This window comes from Eleutherodactylus coqui, chromosome 1 (genome assembly GCF_035609145.1).
Source record: "Eleutherodactylus coqui strain aEleCoq1 chromosome 1, aEleCoq1.hap1, whole genome shotgun sequence".
In the NCBI taxonomy this organism is placed as follows: Eukaryota; Metazoa; Chordata; class Amphibia; order Anura; family Eleutherodactylidae; genus Eleutherodactylus; species Eleutherodactylus coqui.
The window spans coordinates 371,475,938-371,497,109 of NC_089837.1; the positions used below are offsets into that span (position 1 = coordinate 371,475,938).

A 21,172-nucleotide genomic window follows, 5' to 3' on the forward strand; every position below is an offset into this window, starting at 1 on the left:
CTATCCTAGAACCTTGGGGTTCTTTTACATGGGATATCTGTCTGGTGTTTCAATGTCCAACAATCGTCCCAGTAATAATCACTCCTGCGCTTTCACGCGAGGAAGCATTGATTAGTGAATGGAGACAGGGCACGCCAGAAACTTCTTCTACCTGCCCGCCTCTATTTAGTGCAAACAGGCAGTTGTTCGTAGATGAAGGACTGCCTGTTTATGCAGGCTGATCGTCGTTTGATTTTTATGCCTACATCCTTCTGTCACTGCCAGCATTTACACTGATTATTGTTCAGATTTCTGCAATCCAGCAAGAACCTGATTATCACTCACTATGAAAGAGCCCTTACAGATGTGAATACCCTGCCCCATCCCGCTGTAAATGTAATGTGTTAGCACTTACGCCCATCACCCTACATTGTTTGCTGCTAGCTCTACTCTGTGTTTTGTACCTAAGTGTCTTGCATACATAATACATTCTTCTACAAATATTTTTTTAGCTGCAGATGAGAAGCAGTCTATTAATGTTCCCACTAAAATGTCCATCTTTGAAAAGCCGCAGATTCATGATGGTAAACCATATTTTAATACTTTGTGGGGGGTGGTTACATTTTTTTAGTTCAATTCAATTATTTAAGAAAAAAAATACTTGACCATTAATACAATTAGTGACGAGTATTTTAATGTAGATCTATCAAAGATGAACTTATAGAAGAATATATAAACAATAGTATTATATTCTATTTACATCAAGCATATGTAATATTTCATTAACTATATGGTCAAGAGAGAGATCCATTGAAGCAGGCTTGTTCATAGAGCAGCTGACAATGATGATCATGCAGCTATTCAGTAACATCGGCGCCCGTGTTACTGCATGTAGCAGACGGCCGTACCGGAAGACGGACGTCTCTCTGCAGCGTCGGAGGATAGAACATGTGACCGGCTTCATTGCCGTTTATGTGTTCTTTCATCAGCGCTGCAGAGAGACGTCCGTCTTCAAGTACGGCCGTCTTCTAACTGTCAGTCACACGGGTGCATCGGCGCCGGTGTACGGGTGCTGATGCGCCCGTGTGACTGAGCCCTGACAGTTAGAAGACAGCCGTACCTGAAGACGGACGTCTATCTGCAGCGCTGATGAAAGAACACATGACCGGCAATGAAGCTGGTCACATGTTCTTTCCTCCGGCGCTGCAGAGAGACGTCCGTCTTCAGGTACGGCCGTCTGCTACCTGCAGTAACACGGGCGCCGATGCGCCCGTGTGACTGAGCCCTCAGTTGTACTAGAATACAGAAACTGTTGATTAAAATGAATGGCATATTAGGGCAAAATACTTGTAGTTTATATAATTCATAATATTTCTATAGAATATCTGTATACTGTGTATATGTACTAGGATTTTGTTCGTAAATGAAATAAAAATGTATTTGCATTCTACTATTGTTCAGCTAATTGTAATATTTTTCCAGCTACTACAAGACAAATTATCCCAGCCAGACAAAGTACCCCGCCTTCCCACACACGTAAAAAAACAACCACGGGTAAAGCTTGGTAGCTTGTAGTGCTTTCATTATTGCATAGTGGCACTAGAAATCATGCATTATTCAGCATCTCTCTTTGCTGTACACAATCCAATCTTTAATTGACACCACAAAGCTCTATCTGATCTGTAGCATCTACCATGTTGCCGTTCAATCAGGCTTGCTATACTGTATCTGTCAGAAATAGGTATTTTTTATTACCATTACAATTTCCTTTGTTTCTTCTTGAAAAATGGTGAAGTGGAAAATTGTACATTGGTATCCTCAAGAAGAATACCTATAAATGAGCTAAGCCAATTGCTTAATTTGCTTTGATCGTATTGTGCTTCTGGAGATTTTGAGGCAGAGATATCAATAAATGACCAATGAATCATTGAAGGTTCCTGGAATAAAGTGGTTTAGACTGTGTAAAACTGTGTAAAAAGTGCCACCACAGTCAGGGTACTGCCGTTGAGGTATTATATGTATGGTGCCATATGTGCTATTTTGACATTTGTGGAAAAAAAAAATATTTGTGAAAGTCTCTGGTATTTTGATAAATCTGTCTCATTGTATTCTAAATAAGCATTTTATATCTATTGCACGTGCAAGCATGTGATGCCTGTCATCATTTGAGTAAAAGTCTAGATGTTTATTTTTGGAATTTTTCTTTCAGCATTTACAGGAGATCAGCATATACATGCTACATTTGAAAGTGTTACTAGGACTGAAGTACCTCCTTCTGTATCTGGTATATTTCATCGTTTCACAATATTTACCACCTCTTATACACTATTTTACTAAAAGTAATTGGATCCATGAGCAAGAAGCATAAGTAGTATTTATTTACATATGTTAATACTTAGTGGGGCCTCCTTTAGCCCTAATGACATCAGATACTTTCCATAGCAGCCTTTCTACTAACATTTGATACACTTCAGCTGGTATTTCCCTCCATTCACTCTGCAAACGTCTGGTGAGTTCTCTCAAAGAAGATGAATTGGCCTATTTATAACAGTGCAAGGAGCATAGTAATTGGACAATACAGCAAAGAATGTTCTATGGAGGGATGAATCATGCTACTCTGAATCTTCAAATCAGATGGACATACCTGGATGTGGAAGATGCCAGGGAATGCCTTTTACCAGAGTGTGATGTGCCAACAGTTAAGTATGGCAGACGTTTAGTTATACTCTGGGGATGTTTTACATGGCAGGGTCTCTGTCTATAGGTTGTAGTGGTAAGAAACATGAACATGGAGATTTACCTTCACATTCTAGACAATAATGTGCTGCCAACAATGTGGTAATACTCTGGGAATGGTCAGGAATACTTCCAACAAGACAATGTGCCTTGTCACAAATCCATGCAAATAAGGAAGATGGAACAATACCTCTGCAGCGCCACCTATTGGATGGCAGCATTCATTCCTTCAAATCAATGTCAGACCCTTTATACAGGTCTTTACAGCAATGATTGGGAATAAGAAAACCATACACAGACAGCTGTTTCTTTGCTTTACTTTGAGGATATGAAGGTTCCACGATTGGACTGGCTTGCACAGAGTCTTGACCTGAACCATATTGAAATAGATTTTACAGATGGGGGAAAAAAATCTTTTAGGCACGTCACCATCACAGAGAAAGAGTCTAAAAAAATAATTTTTATTGGTTCTATTAAAATATAAACCAGGCCGTACTTAAACATTCACCCTACACCAGCCAAACTAGGTCTGACTAAAAACTGACCCTATTGTGTTCTAGAATCATGAGTAAGCTCAAGATGAGTAAAGAAGGGAAAAGACAAAAAGAGGAGAAACATATTGGCATCAATCAACATCTGGCTCATTTTTAGCAGAGACCTTCTAAGTCAGTTATTTCTACACTTTGTTTATCATTTATGACTGGCCCTTATAAAGGTGTCCTTGTTTGATGCTTTGGTAAACTGCAGATTGTCTTCATCCTCTTGCGATCGTATGCGCTAACTGAAGGAGCACGAGACTGCCCTCCTTGCTGTACTGTAAATAAAAGAAGTGTGTTGACCGTGTGTAGATTCCAGTTATCCTTCCCAAGGTCCAGCATTGGACAAGTGGAGACCCGGCTTTGTTTGTGAATTTTTAATGTTGTCTGTTGTGTGTTTGTCCATCGGCTTAGTTTATATTTTAATAGAACCAATAAAAGTTATTTTTTAGCCTCTTTCTCTGTGATAGTGAACCAGATTGAACATCTTTGTAATGAACTGGAATATTGGGTCAGGAAATATGAATAGCGTCTATCTTCTTTGAGACAATTCACCAGACGGTTGCAGGAAGAATAGAGGGAAATACTAGCTGAAGTGTATCAGACCTTAGCAGAAAAGATGTCATGCAGAGTGTCCATTGTCATTACGGCCCAAGGAGGCCCCACTGAGTATATCTAAATAAATTCGACTTTTGATTCTTGCTCAGGTGTCAATTACTCTTGATGGAATAGTGTATTTTAGGTATCCTTAGGATCATTCTCTCTTCACTGCAATACAAAAAAGAAAAACATGTGCATACAATTATTTTTATTTGCACGTTTTTGTTTTTTTTATTTAAAAATTATAAGAGTTTTGTTCCAAAGTGTTGTTAGTTATAAAATAGTGTTCAGCTACATCCATAAAGCTACACTATAAATTTCTACTGATGATTTCTATACTTATGACTGGTTGTCATTCCTTCACTTCTAAATTGTCTATGTGCATCAGATGAAAGTTAGCCACTCCAACTATCTAACATACAGTATATAGAGAAATACTGATTCTCTCCAACATCAGTTGCTGGATTTCAGCATAAACCATCCTTTGTTCATGTGGTAGGAGATGAGCAGCTTGCCGTGTTGCCTTACAGCAGCTTGTCCCTTCTTCCCAATGAAAAACCGATAGGGGAGTGGCATGAAATAACTGTCAGCAAACCGCTACCTGAAATACATGGGGAGCTTTAATTAGTGTTTTTGGAATCTATACATCTACCTTTGCATAAACCGATTTGTATAATCAGTTTTAATGATCAGGGACTGCAGGATAATTTCCATAGGTTTTAAAATTTATGTTTAGTATATAATATAATGATATTGTGTGTTTTTACTGGCCTTGTATTTGTATATTTTATAAAACTGCACTTGTGTTGTACTATTAATCAGCTGGGTTTGATTTTTCTCCAGCTACTGCATCTCAAACTCTCCCAGCCAAACAAAGAACACGGCCCCCTCGTATCCAAACAAAAACAACCACGGGTAAAACTTGGTAGTTTGTAGTGCTGGATTATAATTGCGCAGTAGCATTAGATAGCTTCCCTTATACAGTATATCTTTCTGCTTAAAGGCACAGGATCGAAGCCATATTATCATCCATCTAGCATACAAATCATCTCACAATCCATCCACTGCCACGCAACTCTTTTTCAGCAGCAATCACTGTATGGCCATCCAATCAGCTTGCCCCTTTCTGTTAGAACTAGGTATTCTTCTATGACTTGTGATTACAATCTTCTTAGTTCCTAGTAGACTGGACTATAAACTTATGTGTCTTTAAGAAGAATACCTATATATAAGGAAACATAGTTGCTTCCTTTGCCTCCTCATTGTGCTACTGGAAACTTTGAGGCAGACATATCAAACTAAATTTTTTTACAGCGATGCACTGAAAATTTTTTAAGTAAAATCATTAGTAGAATCTAAAAATCATTTCGACTAGATACCTAATACTCTAAATTGGAGCCACGCTCAAGCGATGAGATGTAATATTATTAGGGATGAGCGAGCGTACTCGGAAAAGCACTACTCGCTCGAGTAATTTGCTTTATCCGAGTATCGCTGTGCTCGTCCCTGAAGATTCGGGTGCCGGCACGGAGCGGGGAGCTGCAGGGGAGAGCGGGGAGGAACGGAGGGGAGATCTTTCTCTCCCTCTCTCCCACCCGCTCTCCCCTGCTCCCCGCTGCGACTCACCTGTCAGCCGCAGCGGCACCCGAATCTTCAGGGACGAGCACAGCGATACTCGGATAAAGCAAATTACTCGAGCGAGTAGTGCTTTTCCGAGTACGCTCGCTCATCTCTAAATATTATGCGATTCAAGTAGAGTTTTGCTTTTGACAGAAGAGGAAAATATGTGTGAAAGTCTCTATTGCTATGATACATCTGCCTCAATGGATCCAGAATGAGCATTTCTGTTCATCACCAATGCGAGCATGTGCCCCGCTCTGTCATTTCAGGAGATTTAATGTTTGTTGTTTTTTCAGCATTACCAAGAGATCAGTATGTTCATACTACGTTTGAAAGTATTACTAGGACTGAAGTACCTCGTTCTGTGTCTGGTATAGTTCTTTTTACCTTCTCAGAATATGAAATGTCATACTAGGTTATATAGTCAGCATTCTTAAGAACATGTTTGGCATCATCTGCTTACCTTATTTTGTCACGTACACGTCAGCCTCAACCATATGAAGTTGGATTTTTGTTACTTTTGTTGTGTTATAGATGAGTACACTTGAATAACAAGCACACAATGAATAATACTTAATAATGGGCTTGTCCTGGATTACAAAATCAAGGCAGTTTCCTTCAAGTAACAGCACCACACCTGATATCGCAACTGAGCCTCATTCTTTTCAGTGTGGCTGAGCTGCAATACCAGACCCAACCAGATGTAGTGCTGTTTCTGGTAGAAAGCAGACAGCTGCTCTATTGCTGGGTAACTACTGAGCAACTGTTGTACTTTAAATTTCTACTCTTAGCTACATTGCTTTTTGTTTCTACGTCCTGTAGATTTTGTAGTATAGATGTATAGACAACTAGTTTTATATGCTTTGAGGGACCAAAATACTATAAATGTAAGATGTGCATAAAGTTATTTTTACTTGCGATATTCGAAACTTCAAATATAATTTCTGATTAGTTTGAGAGTGTTGTTATTGATGACTTGCAGAAAATTGCATGTGTTCAGGTACAATAATTTAATGTTTATATGAGATTTGAACAGTTTCCAGGTTGTTGTATGCTTACTGTAAAACATTCTAGATAGATAGATATATGATTACTACTAGGTTGTCTTTTACAGTTTCTGCAGTACTCAGTAGGTTTCAGTGTATGACCTTTATTTTGTGGCCACAAGCTACTACGAGTGAGGTCTCCAGGATATTCCATTAGAGTTGCACCAACTGGGTTTTATATGTTATGTTTAGTATATAATATAATACTTTATGTACATTCACAGATCCTGTGTTAGTATATTGCCCAAAAATGCATTGCTATTATATTATTAATCTGATAGGTTTGCTGTTTTCCAGCTGCTACAACTCAAATTATGCCAGCCAAACAAAGAACTGTGCCCTCTCACCCGCGAACAAAAACCACCACGGGTAAAGCTTAATAGTTTGTAGTGCTCTATAATAGCCTTTCCTTTGCACGTAGAACTAGGTATTCTTCTAGGATTTGTGATTACAAGTGTTTTTAGCTCCTAGTGAACTACATTTCTAACATGGAGTATTTTAGAACCCTTCAAGAAGAGTACACAAGGGAACCTGGTTGCTTAGTTGCCTTTGAGACAGAAATAACAAACTAAGTGTTCCAATGATATCTTGTAGGTTCTTGAAATAAAGTCAGTGGGGAAATCTTAGGCATTTAAACTGGATGTATGAAACTTGTATGTAACTAACCACACTTGAGTTAGGTGTTGAGGTGTAATATTATGCAGTTGAGGTGTAATATTATGAGATTCAAATAGTATTTTGTTACTTGATAGGAGAACAGAAAAAAATACTAATGAAAATTCATGATTGATGCATCTGTCTTGTTCAAGGGTGAATTACTGCCTGCTTACACTGAGCGAGAAGTAAGCTGAAACAAAGTGACTAGTGACTACTGAGCAATGTGTTGCTTATTACCCTATCAAGTCCCGTGTTACATGGGACAGCTATCACTAAAACTTGCTTGTTTGTGCAATTTTCAGTGGGTATCATTGTGCTTATCTGGCTGTCACTTAGACATTCTGAATCAGGCTCATTTGGCTATCTGAAGGGATGAAATTTCCAATAGGCATAAGAGGAATGTGTCTATAGGGAACATCTACTCCTTAGCACTGAATTCTAGTTCAGGCGGGGAATGTTGTTCCGTAGTATCGATCCTAAACGGATGTGCGGCGATGCAATTTTTCTTTAAATTATTTTTTTTAATAACAAATAACATAAATTTATATAAGATTAATTTTGTAGCAAGGTAATTTGTACTTACAGGTGCCTAAGAAATAAATCTAACATTGTCTATATGCTTCTAAGTTCTCTGATGTGACTGGTATGGTTCAGCCTTATACTGTGGTTTAATCCAGATTTAATGGTCAAAGATTGCAATAGCTTTTCCTGGATATCTTTTACTGAAAGGCAGCGGTTGGATCATGTGTTGTGTATAATATAAAAAATATTTTTTGTGGCTTTTAGGTACTGGGCATGTGTGCTACTAATGAGCTGTTTTAATATTTCTCCAGCTACCGCAAGCCAAATTTTCTCAGCCACACAAATGACCCTGCCTACCCACAGTGGTACAAAAACAACCATGGGTAATGTTTGTCTTAGGACACTATCCATCTGTAACACTCTATTGTCATTGCATACTGGCATTAGATATCATACATGCCTTTAGCATATCTATCTGCTTTAACGTATGCTATGCATCTGTTGCTCTATCTAGAACGTTAGTAGTCCATCTCTTTATCAAACGCATAAGCCACTCCATTGCCTTTTCAGGCGAACAATCACAGTCCCTCACTCAGTGTATCACACAGTCCAGCACACAACACAGTTCAGGGTTTTATCCAGCATATAGCATAGTCCATCAAAACATCCAGCTCACACTACAACCCGTTGATCTATCCACTAAATTATCAAGTCCATCACATAGTCCATTAGAGCAGTGTTCCCCAACTCCAGTCCTCAGGGACCGCCAACAGCTCATCTTTTCAGGATTTCCTCAGTGTTGCACAGGTGATGTAATTATTGTCGGTGCCTCAGACATTGCCACAGGTGTTCTAACTATAGGATCTCCTGAAAACATGACCTGTTGGTGGTCCATGAGGGCTGGAGTTGGGGACCCCTGCATTAGAGTCCAGTCAATCTCCCTATGTAGCACATCATAGGCTATAATTGCTAGCATGCAACTCTTTTTAAGCAGCATCCACTGTATGGCTTTCACTATGTTAAGACCAAGGTATTCTTCTATGACAATTATGCATTGGCGTCCTGAAGAAGAATACTTATATGTAAGAAAAAATAGTTCTTCTTTTGCTTCCACATATTGTACTTTGAGGCAGAGATATTAAACTTTATTTTTAGGGCAGTAATGCTTTATGACATCTGGGAAAGACTATTAGTCTTCAAAGTGGTGTGAACACCTTGCAGTGCATCTGACATATCAAATGGACTTCACATGCAAAACTGGAATTTACAAAACTTGCTGTGTCAAGCTTTCTTTATATTATTGCATCTATGAAAGTAGTTTTGAAAGTTTCTATGTTGCTGCATCTGCCTCAAAGGCTTCTAAATTTGCATTTAATTTTTTCTAGAAGTGCAATCACATGCCCTGCGATCATTATTGGGCAGATTGAATTTTAATTGTCAGAATTCTTCTTTCAGCATTTACTGGAAGTATGCATGCTTCTACAACACAGGACAGTATTGTTAGGACTGAAACACCATATTCTATTCATGGTATAACTATGTTTAAATAACATTTCACAATATAATGTTCAATGCTATATATGTGTGTGTGCATATATGTAATCTTATTTGCTCAAAATATTCTTGAGGGTTCTGTTGTTTGATGCAGCAGTAACCTCCAGAGTTGGAGAATGTTTTTCTTCGTTTCTTACCTTATAGTCTCCAGTTTGCTGTAAGACAAATATGTCAATGAGAAGCTTTGGTTACCTATTAATAGAAAGCAGAAAATGCGCAATACAACCATAGCACAATGAGATCACTGCCATATAATGGGGAATATAAATATTAGTGAATACAACATTACGAATACAACGAATAATTACTGTATTTGTCATGTTATATTCACTAATATTTATATTTCCTATTATGTGGCAGTGATCTCATTGTATTTAATGAATTATAATTCATCTTGCAAAATGCAGTGTCATAGAATAGTGGTCATCCCACAATGTGAGATGAGGAATCACAGAGCTAAAAACGAAAATGTGAGATGAGAAACTGGAGAGGAAAAATTAGGGAACTTATGTGTCCTGAAGCTACGGAATGAGTAACACTCTCTGGATTGTTTTTGGTGGCTACATCAGCATCAGAGCAGTTTTTTTCCTATTTCTCCTATATACTATGTATACGTGCACTTACTTTATACTTGTGTAGTAATTTATTAGGCCTCTGATCTTATTTGATACTTTTTCATCATACTCTCAACTATATTTGTAGACAGGTTGAAACTTGTTAATAGACAGGTAGACTTACATGCAGTTGATTTTAAAGAGGGCTGTAAAATTCAATGTAACAAAGTTTTAGACAGCCAAGACTTATAAGGATTCACTGTACTTATTGAAAGGTCTGCCTCCATTCAGGCATTAAGACATCTTCATTCATATATGCTTGGTCAACATTCATCCCATCTAAATGGGCCTTAAGCAGTATTTTAGAGGTTTGGATACTTTTCAGACAACTGATGTCGTTTTGTTTATTTCCTTGTACAGTGAAAACACCTTTCAATCGATTTCCAAATGGTCATCTCAAAGAAGCTCTGTAGTATATGGTCTCATATTTTTTTTGATCATTTATATACATATAAAGATGACATTTTCATATTTTGTCAGTGCACATATCTAATGTACCTTTTTTGCGGATCAGGACTCTTCTTTTCTTCCAATGGATAATTTATCTCATCTTCCTGAGTAACCCTTTTCCCCTTTTTCTAGCTAATATATTAATTTCATCTTTAATTCTACTGTCTGAAGCTGAATTTGAGTTTTACATTTTCTTCTAGTTCCAAGCAAAACTACATCATTTCACCCAAAAACTTTCCCTAGCACTGAAGCATCAAACGCTGAAGCTGGTAAAATCATTACCTCTTTTAATGAGCAATATTTGTGTTTCTATGACAGAATTCTTCCCTCTCCTAACAGCCTTCGTTTCTTCTTTATTTTAATTTTACCTCAGACAGCACACAGCCAGATTCTGAAATAAACACAACCGAAGCACCACACACGTATGAACCAGAAACCTTTACTTTAGGTAATAATTTCAGAAAATTAGTCAGTCTAAAATCTTTTGATGTCTTTGGAAAGGCAATGCATGATAAATCTGCATGTCAGCACCTTCATATAGATAAAAGTATCTGATTTTCTGGAAGCGTTTACTTTTGCAATAAAACTTCTTATCTTTACATCTTAAGACTACAGGGTCACCTTTAGGGCTCAGTCACATGGGCGTTTTTTGCTACGCATGCTTTTTGCGTTTATGATTCACATCTATTAGAACCGATGCTTTTCAATGGCAGTGGTCACATGTTTAATTTTTACCTGTGCAAAAAATTCACACCGATGAAAAATAGGACAGCGAATTGCAAAACACAACTAACAGCGGCATCAGGATTCTTTGGATGTGAAATCCCTGGATTCTGTTTACCTTGTGGTCACTGGGGCCGACGGCAGCAGGGCTGACCCCATTGACAACATACAAAGAAGATCGCGATCCTCTGCCACAGCTGTGACAGCTGTGGCAGAGGATTTCTTCATCTCTTCGGGGAGTCCCTTTATCACTAAATACTGTGACAGCACTGTCATAGTGACAAGGGGACTCCCCGTGGGAATGAGGAATTCCCCTGCCACAGCTGTCACCAGCTGTGGCAGAGGATCGCAATGCTATCCCATTGAATGCCATAAAAATCCCCGCCAGAAGAAAACTCTGCCTCTGACTGGCTGAATGCTGTGACCAATCAGAGGCAGTGCTCAGCCATTCTTTGAATTCAATAAATGGCTGAATTCAATGAATGGCAGAGTGCTGCCTCTGATTAGCTGAATGCAAGGACCAATCACAGGCAGCGCTCAGCTGTCATTCAATGGCTGAGCACTACCTCTAATTGGTCTCAGCGTTCAGCCAATCAGAGGCAGAGTTTTCTTCTGGCAGGAATTTTTAAATCCCCTGCCAGAAGAAAATGCTTTAGTACAGTGCCAACGTCACAGAAAGAAGACGTGCCGGACCCCAGACAGCGCCGCTAGGTGATGTATTTTTTCTTTCTTTCACCTAGGGCTTATTTTCAGGGAACAGCTTGTATTTCAAGCCCTTCCCCCCAAAATCAGTGCTGGGGTTGCCAGCATCTCACTGCTAATTGGCAGCAGGGTGTGGCCTGAACAAAGAGGCAGGAACTAGATCAGGAGCCAAGACAATGCTAGGATCAGTAGAGGAGCTTGTCCGTCAAGCTGGATAGCTCACTGGTGATAGAAACTCTCTGGAGCACAGGAGGTCCAAAGTTCAATCCCTGTTAACCATTGTGAAGAGTACTGATCAAAGTAGTTCTCACACAGCCTACCAGGTGGCCCTTAATAACACTGCCCAGGATTAGTGATCTAGCTCAGGCATCAGCCTAGAAGAGGATGGAAGTAATCTCATGAATTGCACTTCTCTGGTGGATCAAACTTTGAGGAACTGCAGGTGCCATTTTTAGCGAACCATAGTTTGTCTTGCAAAGAGAATGCAGCCGATACTGGCACCATTTGTGGTTGTGGGATTGGCCACCTGTGACAAACATCACTGGTGCCCACCACATCACTGTCTCTGTTGACTGGAGGAGAGTTGCTGGCTATTGACTCACACCAATAAAAAGTGGAGTGATACAATCTGTACCGCAGCTATGGGCTGTATTTTATTTGTGAGATGGACTATAGTGAATATCAATAACTTTCTAATTCTCCAGTGACATTATTTTAGAATGTAGTTGTTACTTTTGGTTGTGCACTCGGCTGAACTAGATGGAGATATATCTTTTTTACCCTAACATACTATGTTACTATATTGCACTAGTGATTTTAATTGAAATGCAAGGTGGTCTTTATTGCAGCTTCCCATGATAAAACTCTTCTGAAGTTTTCATCCACTTCCAAGCCAAAGACCACAACTGGTAAAATTAATTTTTTAATCAAGTGCATGCGATCATTCAGTAGTGATATATATGAGGACACAGTACAACTGGCTATATGCTGAAAGGTGGACAAAGATGTTTTTGTCTTGGCTTCTGTCAAGTGACATTATCACGTTTTGACTTCATTAATGTGCATTAGATATTAGTAAATGACATGGGTTGTAAAGACTTGAACATAAGTATACTGCCTTATGTTACAATTTCTCCTGCTTTTTAGTCAATCTGCCAGTGGAAAAAGCCCAAAATATATTATTGCAGGGGACCGTAAGAGTAAGAAATCAGCATGGTGTTGCCTCAGCCATTAGTTGCAGAGCCCTGAGTAATGTAAAAAAATAGAGGCAGCAACTCTTGGGAAGTTATATTTGGTGAACAGGAGTGAAATAATTGATTTCTGAAGTGCAGTACTGCTGAGCTGATATAAAACGGGTCAGTCTTACTAATCCTAATAGTTAAGTTCTCCTGCATACGGGCAGATTTGCAAGATTCCGCTTCCAGATTCTGCAGCAAATCCAGCCCATAACATACTATGAAAAAATGCTATTTCGGGTCCACGAACGAAATCGATTGCAATTTTCTGCTCGCGGGGGAGAAATTGCAGCATGCTGCAATTTTTTTGTGGGCTACGCATGGCCAGCTTCTATTGAAGTCAATGGAAGCTGTCCGCGCCATGACCATTCTGCAATCATCATTGTAGAATGGCCGCAGGAGCCGTAATATCGCCATAGTGATGGCACAGCATCCTCTCAACTGTGTGTGGCGCGTCGCCGGCACATCAGCAGCAGAGAAGAAGACCCCGAACAGGTAAGCTGGGGTCTCCGGCCAGGCACCAAGTTAAACTTCGCTGCAGAAATCCGGCATGCAGGGTCTGACCTGCCCGTGTGCATGCAGCCTTAGACAGCATTAAAACATAGATGCTGGATAATAAATTGCTGCATTTTTAGACATTTTTTTCTAAATATAATCCATTGAACCAAACTGGTGTAGTAAAAGTATTAGTGAAAGAAATTAGTGCATGCCACATGTAGGAGCAGTAAGGAGGCACATGGAATATATTGTTTCATGCTATCAAAATGTATTTTTTTCTGCCTTTTGAAAATTAGCATTATTGACGTGGTTTACACAGTTGGCAATATTGACTACCTGCAATTATTTTGCAGCATCAAAGAAAACACGAGTGTCTCCTGTGCAGCATAAAACACCGTTGCCAGAAAAGACACACCCTACAGCCGGTACTGTAATAACTTTACTGTTCTGTTCAGATTTTACATGAAACTGCACGCTAATAGCATTTGATAGCCTAATCAAAAGTTAGAATGTTAGGAAGTGTGATCTTATTGGCTATAGGCCAATCTTGCAATTATCCACTGAGTTTACTGACAGGAGAGTAACTAAAACATAGACTGATTGTATATAGTTTTATATAGGTTACTTACCAGTAGTCATTTTCCAACCACAATCAACTTCTTAATATTGAGGTATTTTGGCCTCGATGACCAGAAACTTTTAGCAATATAAGACACATGCTGATAAAAAAAAACGTTCTTTTTTTGTGTGATGACTTAAAATGCTTATTTTTGTACTTTTTGGCAAGCTATTTAAATATCCATTGTTAAAGAAATTGACCAGCTTTACACCTTTGATGGCCTTTCCTTGTGATAGGCGATCATTAGTAGATTGGAGAGGATTCACCACAGCTGATCACTGGGGTCCTGAGCAGTGGACCCCCGCCAATCTTCTATTCATTGTCTATGCAGTGCTGCTGTATAGTCTTTATTGTTTCCTAGCCTGTAATGGTGATAGTTTAATTAGCTGCTGAAGTACAGCAGGAAGTGAATAAAGTATATATGGGGGGATTACTTGACAGTTTCTAAGTAAGGCCCAATGCCCATAGACAGATTATCGCTGGGGAATTCAGGGCCAGACGCCCACTGCAAATTCCGCAGCAATGTCCGTCCATAGCATGCCCTGTTAAAAGATTCTTCCACGCCCACTAGCGGAAATCAACCGCAGTTTTCCACTTGTAGGGAAGAATCGCAGCATGCTCTATTTTGTGCGGAGAATATCACGGACGGCTTCCATTGCAATCAATAATATAGAGCAGGATATTTACTAATAGAAGTCAGGAGATATTTATCCATCCGATAACAACCATCAGTTTAAATGGTTTAAGTAATAATTCAGTGATATTCCGTTTGAAAGGATATACCTCCCACTCAATTAACAACTACTACCATAGGTAACCAATCTTTTGCCATAGTATTTTTCTTCTTAAATTTGGATCATGTTGCATGTTCTTTTTTAGGATGGATATTCCTTGGTAAAAGACACTTGCATCTCTTCTTTTTTTTTGCAGATGTTGCATACTGTAAATCTTGCCTTTGCCAGGTTGTAAAGTCATGTAGCATAATTGTGAATCACTGCTGCCTAACACATTGGACGTATATACTACATACTGTATATTGCCTTAATGCAGACAAGCTCTTCCTTTTTATTTACAGTTGCAACTGAAACCCAAAAACTTATTCCCAAAAAGATCCACACTACAGAAAATTCATTTTTACCAGTTGGTAATAATTCATTTATCTTTTTAGAATTTTTGTATTAATGTTTTCTTTTGAGTAGGATGTTTCTTAGCAAACAACCCAGTAGCATCAGTCCAATGTAGGGGAGTTTTGTGTTACTAATATTGTAATACTGTTTTATTTCATGCAGATCCTAAAACATCTCAAATTCTTCCAACTGACAATTTTGGAGTTGACATTTTTCAGCATTCCAAGATAACTTTCGGTAAACATCAGATTGTTTTTGTATTTTATTTTTTTGCAGAAAGTCTCTTAATTGCTGAACGTTTTGTCGTTTTGTATTCCATTTCAATCCTTTTTCTATTTTTCTATCTGAAGACAACACTGCGTTGACAGCCCTGAATCTAAAATTAAATGTTTATTGCCTGACTTTAGTGTACCTCATGTGTGAGACTCAAGAAAAATTACCCATGTTGGTCGTAGCAGTGAAATTATTTTTTCAGTGCAGTTTAGAGAGGGCTTATAATCATATTAATATAATCATATTAATATGATTAGATTTTCTTCGAAACAATTTTGCTATGTACTACCCACTGCATTTTTTATTGATTAATTAGTATACCCCCACTTTGGTGGTGCCATTGGCCAATGTATTTTGACTGATGATGTAACTAATATTATACCTAAAACATGAATTAAATAATGCTAAAAATCTGCAGCATTTCACATATAACAAATACGCTAGTGGAAAGAAGAAAACCCCTTTAATTCTAAAACTGCAAGATATGATGAGTGGACTGCTCATTGACCCCAATGGATCTTGGAGCTGCAGTATTTAATTATCAAAGGAGTGGTTAGTGGAAATATGCATGAGAAAAAGAAAGTGATCTTGTTGCTAAAGTAAATATGAAATAACTCAAATTGTAACATAAATTGGTTTTACATCGGCATCTATTTCAGTTTCCAAACTATTATTCTCAAGGCTAATTTGGACAATGCAATCTAAAACATCACAACTGTGTTTGTATTCATTTACCAACACAGATATACATTTAGATAAAATGCTAGTGATTGTTCACTTCCAAATGTTCTTTTAGAAAACTGATGTTGAACTCTGGCTCTTAGGCCACTCTCACACAGCGGTACTTTCGTCAGTATTTTTTTATCAGTTGTCTGTAGCCCAAAACCAGAAGTGAGTCCCAAATGCAGCAGATATGCAAATGTTTTAATTATAGCTTTTCTCTGTGTAGGTTCCAGCCGTGGTTTTGGCATTCAAATATTAGTGCATACTACTGACTAAAATGCTACCAAAGTGTCATTTTAGTAGGTTTCTGATATACTTTTGACTTATCTGTAGAGGTCATATCATCTCTACTTTTACATATATATATATATATTTATTTTTTTTAATTTTTTTTTTATCTCGTCAATTGGCCCACTTTCTATTTTTGGGATCTCTTTTGGGGTTAGATAAAGTTGTCCATTCTATTTATAGCAATGTTTTCAACAGAAAGTAAAATATTTGGCTGATAGTCTAAGATAAAGCTAGTGAAGTTCTTGCTGTTGTTGTTAATGTTGATCATGGAGTGTCAAAGCACCTCTAGCTGTCATTTTGCTAGATGGTATAATGGGCCGAACTCTTTGGGCCTTGAAAAGGCAATTACGGTACTAACTGCAATATTTTGCTGAATTCGTGGCAGCTGTGAATTATTGTCAGGCTGATGAAGAATAATGTTTGATGTGCTTAGAGTTTAATGAACCATTTCTAAGTTTTTGCCCTGCGAAGATTATCATTAATACAATGTTCTAGGTTGTTGCCTTAATTTTTTGGTTGACAGTATCTGACTAGCCAAAATTGTACGTGCTGCTGCAAATGTACTTTTTACTATACTGAGCATTTGTTTTGTTTTTTACCACAGCTCCAAAATCACCACAGAAAGTACCTATAAATTTTATTCATATTGATATCCCTGGAGAACCAGATGTACCTTCGGGTAAAGAGCTTTTCATGTTTATCAACTGAACTTCTGTAATAATCACATCAAAAATGATTTTATTGCCATTTGTTATGAAGAGTATACATTCACATAATTGAACAGCAGCTGTTATGCTGTAAAAGCATTCAGAGGTTAACATGGCAAAACAAGTATATTAATCAGAGACCAGGAAGCTCTTTGTTCTATTCAATGGTCTGTCATTATACCCTTAAATTGACTGGTTTCGAAAGAAAAGTTAATATATTCCCAAGTAAAGTACAATTGTACCTATAATTATATATTTTAAAGGGAACTCATCAAGACAAATTATGCCCCTAGAGCTCCACCACAACCTCACACTGTCAGGGATAAGTTTTCTAAACATATGTAATAATTGCTGCATCTAAAAAAGAGCCATGTACATTATCATTAAATAGTCATGGAGGTGGTCCTTAAAGACACTAGTTCTCTCTTGATTGAGGTCCTACAGGCTGGGCTACATCATTACAAGGCAGTTCCTGTCGCAGCCCGCATGTGCACAGTGTGCTGAGGTAGTGCAGGTAGTGCGCCGCACTTCCCTGTGCATGCGTTGGAAGCTGCTGGAGCTGACTTCTAATGATATATTCCAGTCTTTGGGACATCAGTCAAACCAGGAGAAATTATGCCCTAGAACTCCACCACAACCTCATACTGTCCGGGCTTAGTTTTCTAAACATATGTATTAATTGCTGCACAGAAAAGAACCATATAAATTACCAGTAAAAAGTTATGGAGGTGGTCCCTAAAGACAGTTTTTCTCTCTTGATCGATGTCCTATTGTCCATTCAGTTTGGAATGCAATACTACAAGGCAGTTCCTGTGGCAGCCCGCATGTGCACAGTGTGCTAATACAGTCCAGGCTAGTGCGTCGCACTTCACTGTGCATGCGTTGGAAGCTGATGGTGCTGACCTCTGAAATACTCCAGCCTTTGGGACATCAGTCAAATCAGGAGTATATTTAAGGATCAGCCAGTGTGACTTTTCAGGTGAACAGTATCACCTGCTTGAATCTTTAATAGTAATTTAAAAACATAGAATTTTGTCCTCAAACTCATTCTCAGTAGTTTTGTGTGGTCCAATTTCCCATTTCATTATGGGAACAAGAAATCAGAATTCATTTTTTGGTCAGCATTTTGCATCGGTTGGTCTCTGCTGCCTGCTCATTCGGAGCTATCCCCACTGCTCTGCACACAGACTGTCCTGAGAGATGTAAATTCAATATTTACACTACTAGTTTAAACAGCTGTAACCTCAGTTAGATTGCAGTAATATTCTTGGCTTCAAATGAGACCAAGAGCTTGGCTGTAGTCGCAATCTAACCAGAGCTACCACCATTAGAATTAGAATGAGTTCTCTTTGTCCAAAGCTGTAATTTCCCTTTCCTTTTGAATGAACAGAGCTTGGGATAACCAGTAGGAGCGTTAATGTGATGCTCTCAAACTATAGGGCATTATTCAGGAGACACTGATTGTGAATCTTCGTACATTGTTATTTAGAGTACCTTAAACCCAACAAACTCTGGTCCACCTGTAAATGTGTTACTACAAGATGTAAAGGCTGGCTCCAAATGCTACAGATCTGCAAGACAGTACAGAAAATGCTTTTCTGCAGATAACAGTGGGAAAGTCTGCCTATGCCATTCTTTTATTACAAGCACAATTCATTTCTTTCTACTAGTGAATGATCACATAATGGGTTCTTATTTCTAGTATTGTTTTACAGAGAAAAGTTTGTAACATCTGTTCATTTATTTACATTCCAGAAAAAACTGAAACACAAACCATTTCACCTCCCATTCCTAAGCCAACTCAGGCAGATAAGATGTTGTACTCAAAACCGGGTAATTGCCAAATCATTTGATATCAAACATTATATAAATTCATATATTGTATATCATGCATGCATCACAACATATATCTACCTATCTATATTAGAGATGGGCAAGCACACCCAGTAAGGTCAGTTACTTGAGCGAGCATCGCTCATCTCGAGTAACTGCCTTCTCGTCCGAGCGTGCTCGGGGGGGCAACGGGGGAGAGTGGAGGGGAGTGGGGGGGAGAGTGAGGGAGATCTCTCTTTCTCCCCCCCCCTCTGCCGCTACCCCCCGCTCACACACCCCCCCGAGCCTGCTCAGACGACATTGAGTAACTGACCTTACTGAGCGTGCTCGCTCATCTCTAATATATATAATATATATACTTTTTTTTTCAAAGTGCCACTAGTATTTCTTTATACATCTACTACTTTAAAAGCCTTTCCTCCTCATTCAGATCCTTGCTATTAATATACTATGTTGATATCTGGATCAGAGATCGAACAGCATTTTCTGTAGAAGTCTCAGTATCATCTCTTCTTTAACATGTGTGTATATTTTATCTCGTAAATTGGCCCACTTGCTCTAAAAAAATTTTGAGATCACTTTTGGGGTTAGATAACGTTTGCCCATTCTATTCATAGCAATGTTTTCAATAGAAAGTAAAATATTTGGGTGATGATAGTCTAAGATGAAGGTAGTGAGGTTCTTGCTGTTGTTGTTAATGTTTATCATGGAGTGTCAAAGCACCTCTAGCTGTCATTTCCTAGCTGGGCCGAACTCTTTGGGTCTTGAAAAGGCAATTTCTAGCTGCACAATTTTACTGAATTCATGGCAGCTGTGAATTATTGTCAGGTTGAGGTAAAACAATGCTTGATGTGTTTGTGGAGAGTTTAATGAATCATTTGAAAGTTTTTGGTCTTTGAAGATTATCATTGATATTGCAATGTTCTAGGTTGTTGCCTTAATTTTTTTTGTTGAAAGTATCAAAATTTTACATGCTGCTGCCATATTCACTTTGTACTATAATAAGTATTTGTTTTGTTCTTCACCACAGCTCCAAAACCCCCACAGAAAGTACCTATAAATTTTATTCATATTCATATCCCTGGAGAACCAGATGTACCTTCGGGTAAAGAGCTTTTCATGTTTATCAACTGAACCTCTGTAATAATCACATCAAAAATGATTTTATTGCCATTTGTTATGAAGAGTATACATTCACATAATTGAACTGTAGCTGTTATGCTGCTCAACCGTCTGTCACTTATACCCTTAAATTGACTGGTTTTGAAAGAAAAGTTTATATATTTCAAAGTAAGATACAATTGTAACAATGATGATATATTTTAAAGGGAAGTTGTCAGGATAAAGAATGCCCCTATAGCTCCACCATAACCTCATACTGACAGGGGTTAGTTTTCTAAGAAGATGTATTATTAATTGCTCCATCTAAAAAATAAAACATGTAAATTACCAGTAAAAAGTTAGGTAGTCCTTAAAGACACTAGTTCTCTCTTGATTGATGTCCTACAGGCTGGGCTACATCATTACAAGGCAGTTCCTGTGGCAGCCCGCATGTGCACAGTGTGCTGATGTAGTCCAGGCTAGTGCACTGCACTTCACTGTGCATGCGTTGGAAGCTGGTGGAGCTGACCTCTGATATACTCCAGCCTTTGGGACATCAGTCAAACCAGGAGTGAATTTAAGAACCAGCCAGTGTGACGTTTCAGGTGAGCAGTATCACCTGCTTGAAACTTTACTAGTAATTTAAAAACAGAGAATTTTGTCCTCAAACTCATTCACATTTGTTTTGTGGGTTTCAATTTCCTATTTCGTTATGGGAGCAAGAAATCAAAATTCACTTTTTGGTCAGCATTTTGCAATGGTTGGTCTCTGCTGCATGCTCATCCCCAGCTATCCCCACTGCTCTGCAAACAGACTGTCCTGAGAGATGTAAATTCAACATTTACACTGTTAGTTTAAACAGCTGTAACCTCAGTTACATTACAGTAATGTTCTTGGCTTTAAATGAGACCAAGAGCTTGGCTGTAGCCGCAATCTAACCAGAGCTACCACTATTTGAATTAGAATGAGTTCTCTTTGTCCAAAGCTGTAATTTCTTTTTCCTTTTGAATGAACAGAGCTTGGGGT

At 38.5% G+C, this 21,172-nt stretch overlaps 1 protein-coding gene across 17 annotated transcripts in view; it reads left to right on the forward strand.

Annotated features, from left to right (window-relative positions):
• Window positions 1-21,172, forward strand: part of ABI3BP (ABI family member 3 binding protein) — a 292,204-nt gene that overhangs the window by 172,256 nt on the left and 98,776 nt on the right. For 8 of the 17 annotated variants that reach the window (XM_066578216.1, XM_066578234.1, XM_066578294.1 and 5 more), the window contains exons 17-33: window positions 492-563; window positions 1,462-1,533; window positions 2,189-2,263; window positions 4,695-4,766; window positions 5,768-5,842; window positions 6,815-6,886; window positions 8,008-8,079; window positions 9,152-9,226; window positions 10,515-10,583; window positions 10,688-10,762; window positions 12,588-12,647; window positions 13,826-13,897; window positions 15,167-15,235; window positions 15,381-15,455; window positions 17,110-17,184; window positions 18,968-19,045; window positions 20,076-20,150. In XM_066578216.1, the coding sequence (XP_066434313.1) occupies window positions 492-563; window positions 1,462-1,533; window positions 2,189-2,263; window positions 4,695-4,766; window positions 5,768-5,842; window positions 6,815-6,886; window positions 8,008-8,079; window positions 9,152-9,226; window positions 10,515-10,583; window positions 10,688-10,762; window positions 12,588-12,647; window positions 13,826-13,897; window positions 15,167-15,235; window positions 15,381-15,455; window positions 17,110-17,184; window positions 18,968-19,045; window positions 20,076-20,150 (1,233 nt within the window). The remainder of the gene's footprint in view (window positions 1-491; window positions 564-1,461; window positions 1,534-2,188; window positions 2,264-4,694; window positions 4,767-5,767; window positions 5,843-6,814; window positions 6,887-8,007; window positions 8,080-9,151; window positions 9,227-10,514; window positions 10,584-10,687; window positions 10,763-12,587; window positions 12,648-13,825; window positions 13,898-15,166; window positions 15,236-15,380; window positions 15,456-17,109; window positions 17,185-18,967; window positions 19,046-20,075; window positions 20,151-21,172) is intronic. The other 9 variants (XM_066578225.1, XM_066578244.1, XM_066578268.1 and 6 more) reach the window with 9 other exon arrangements.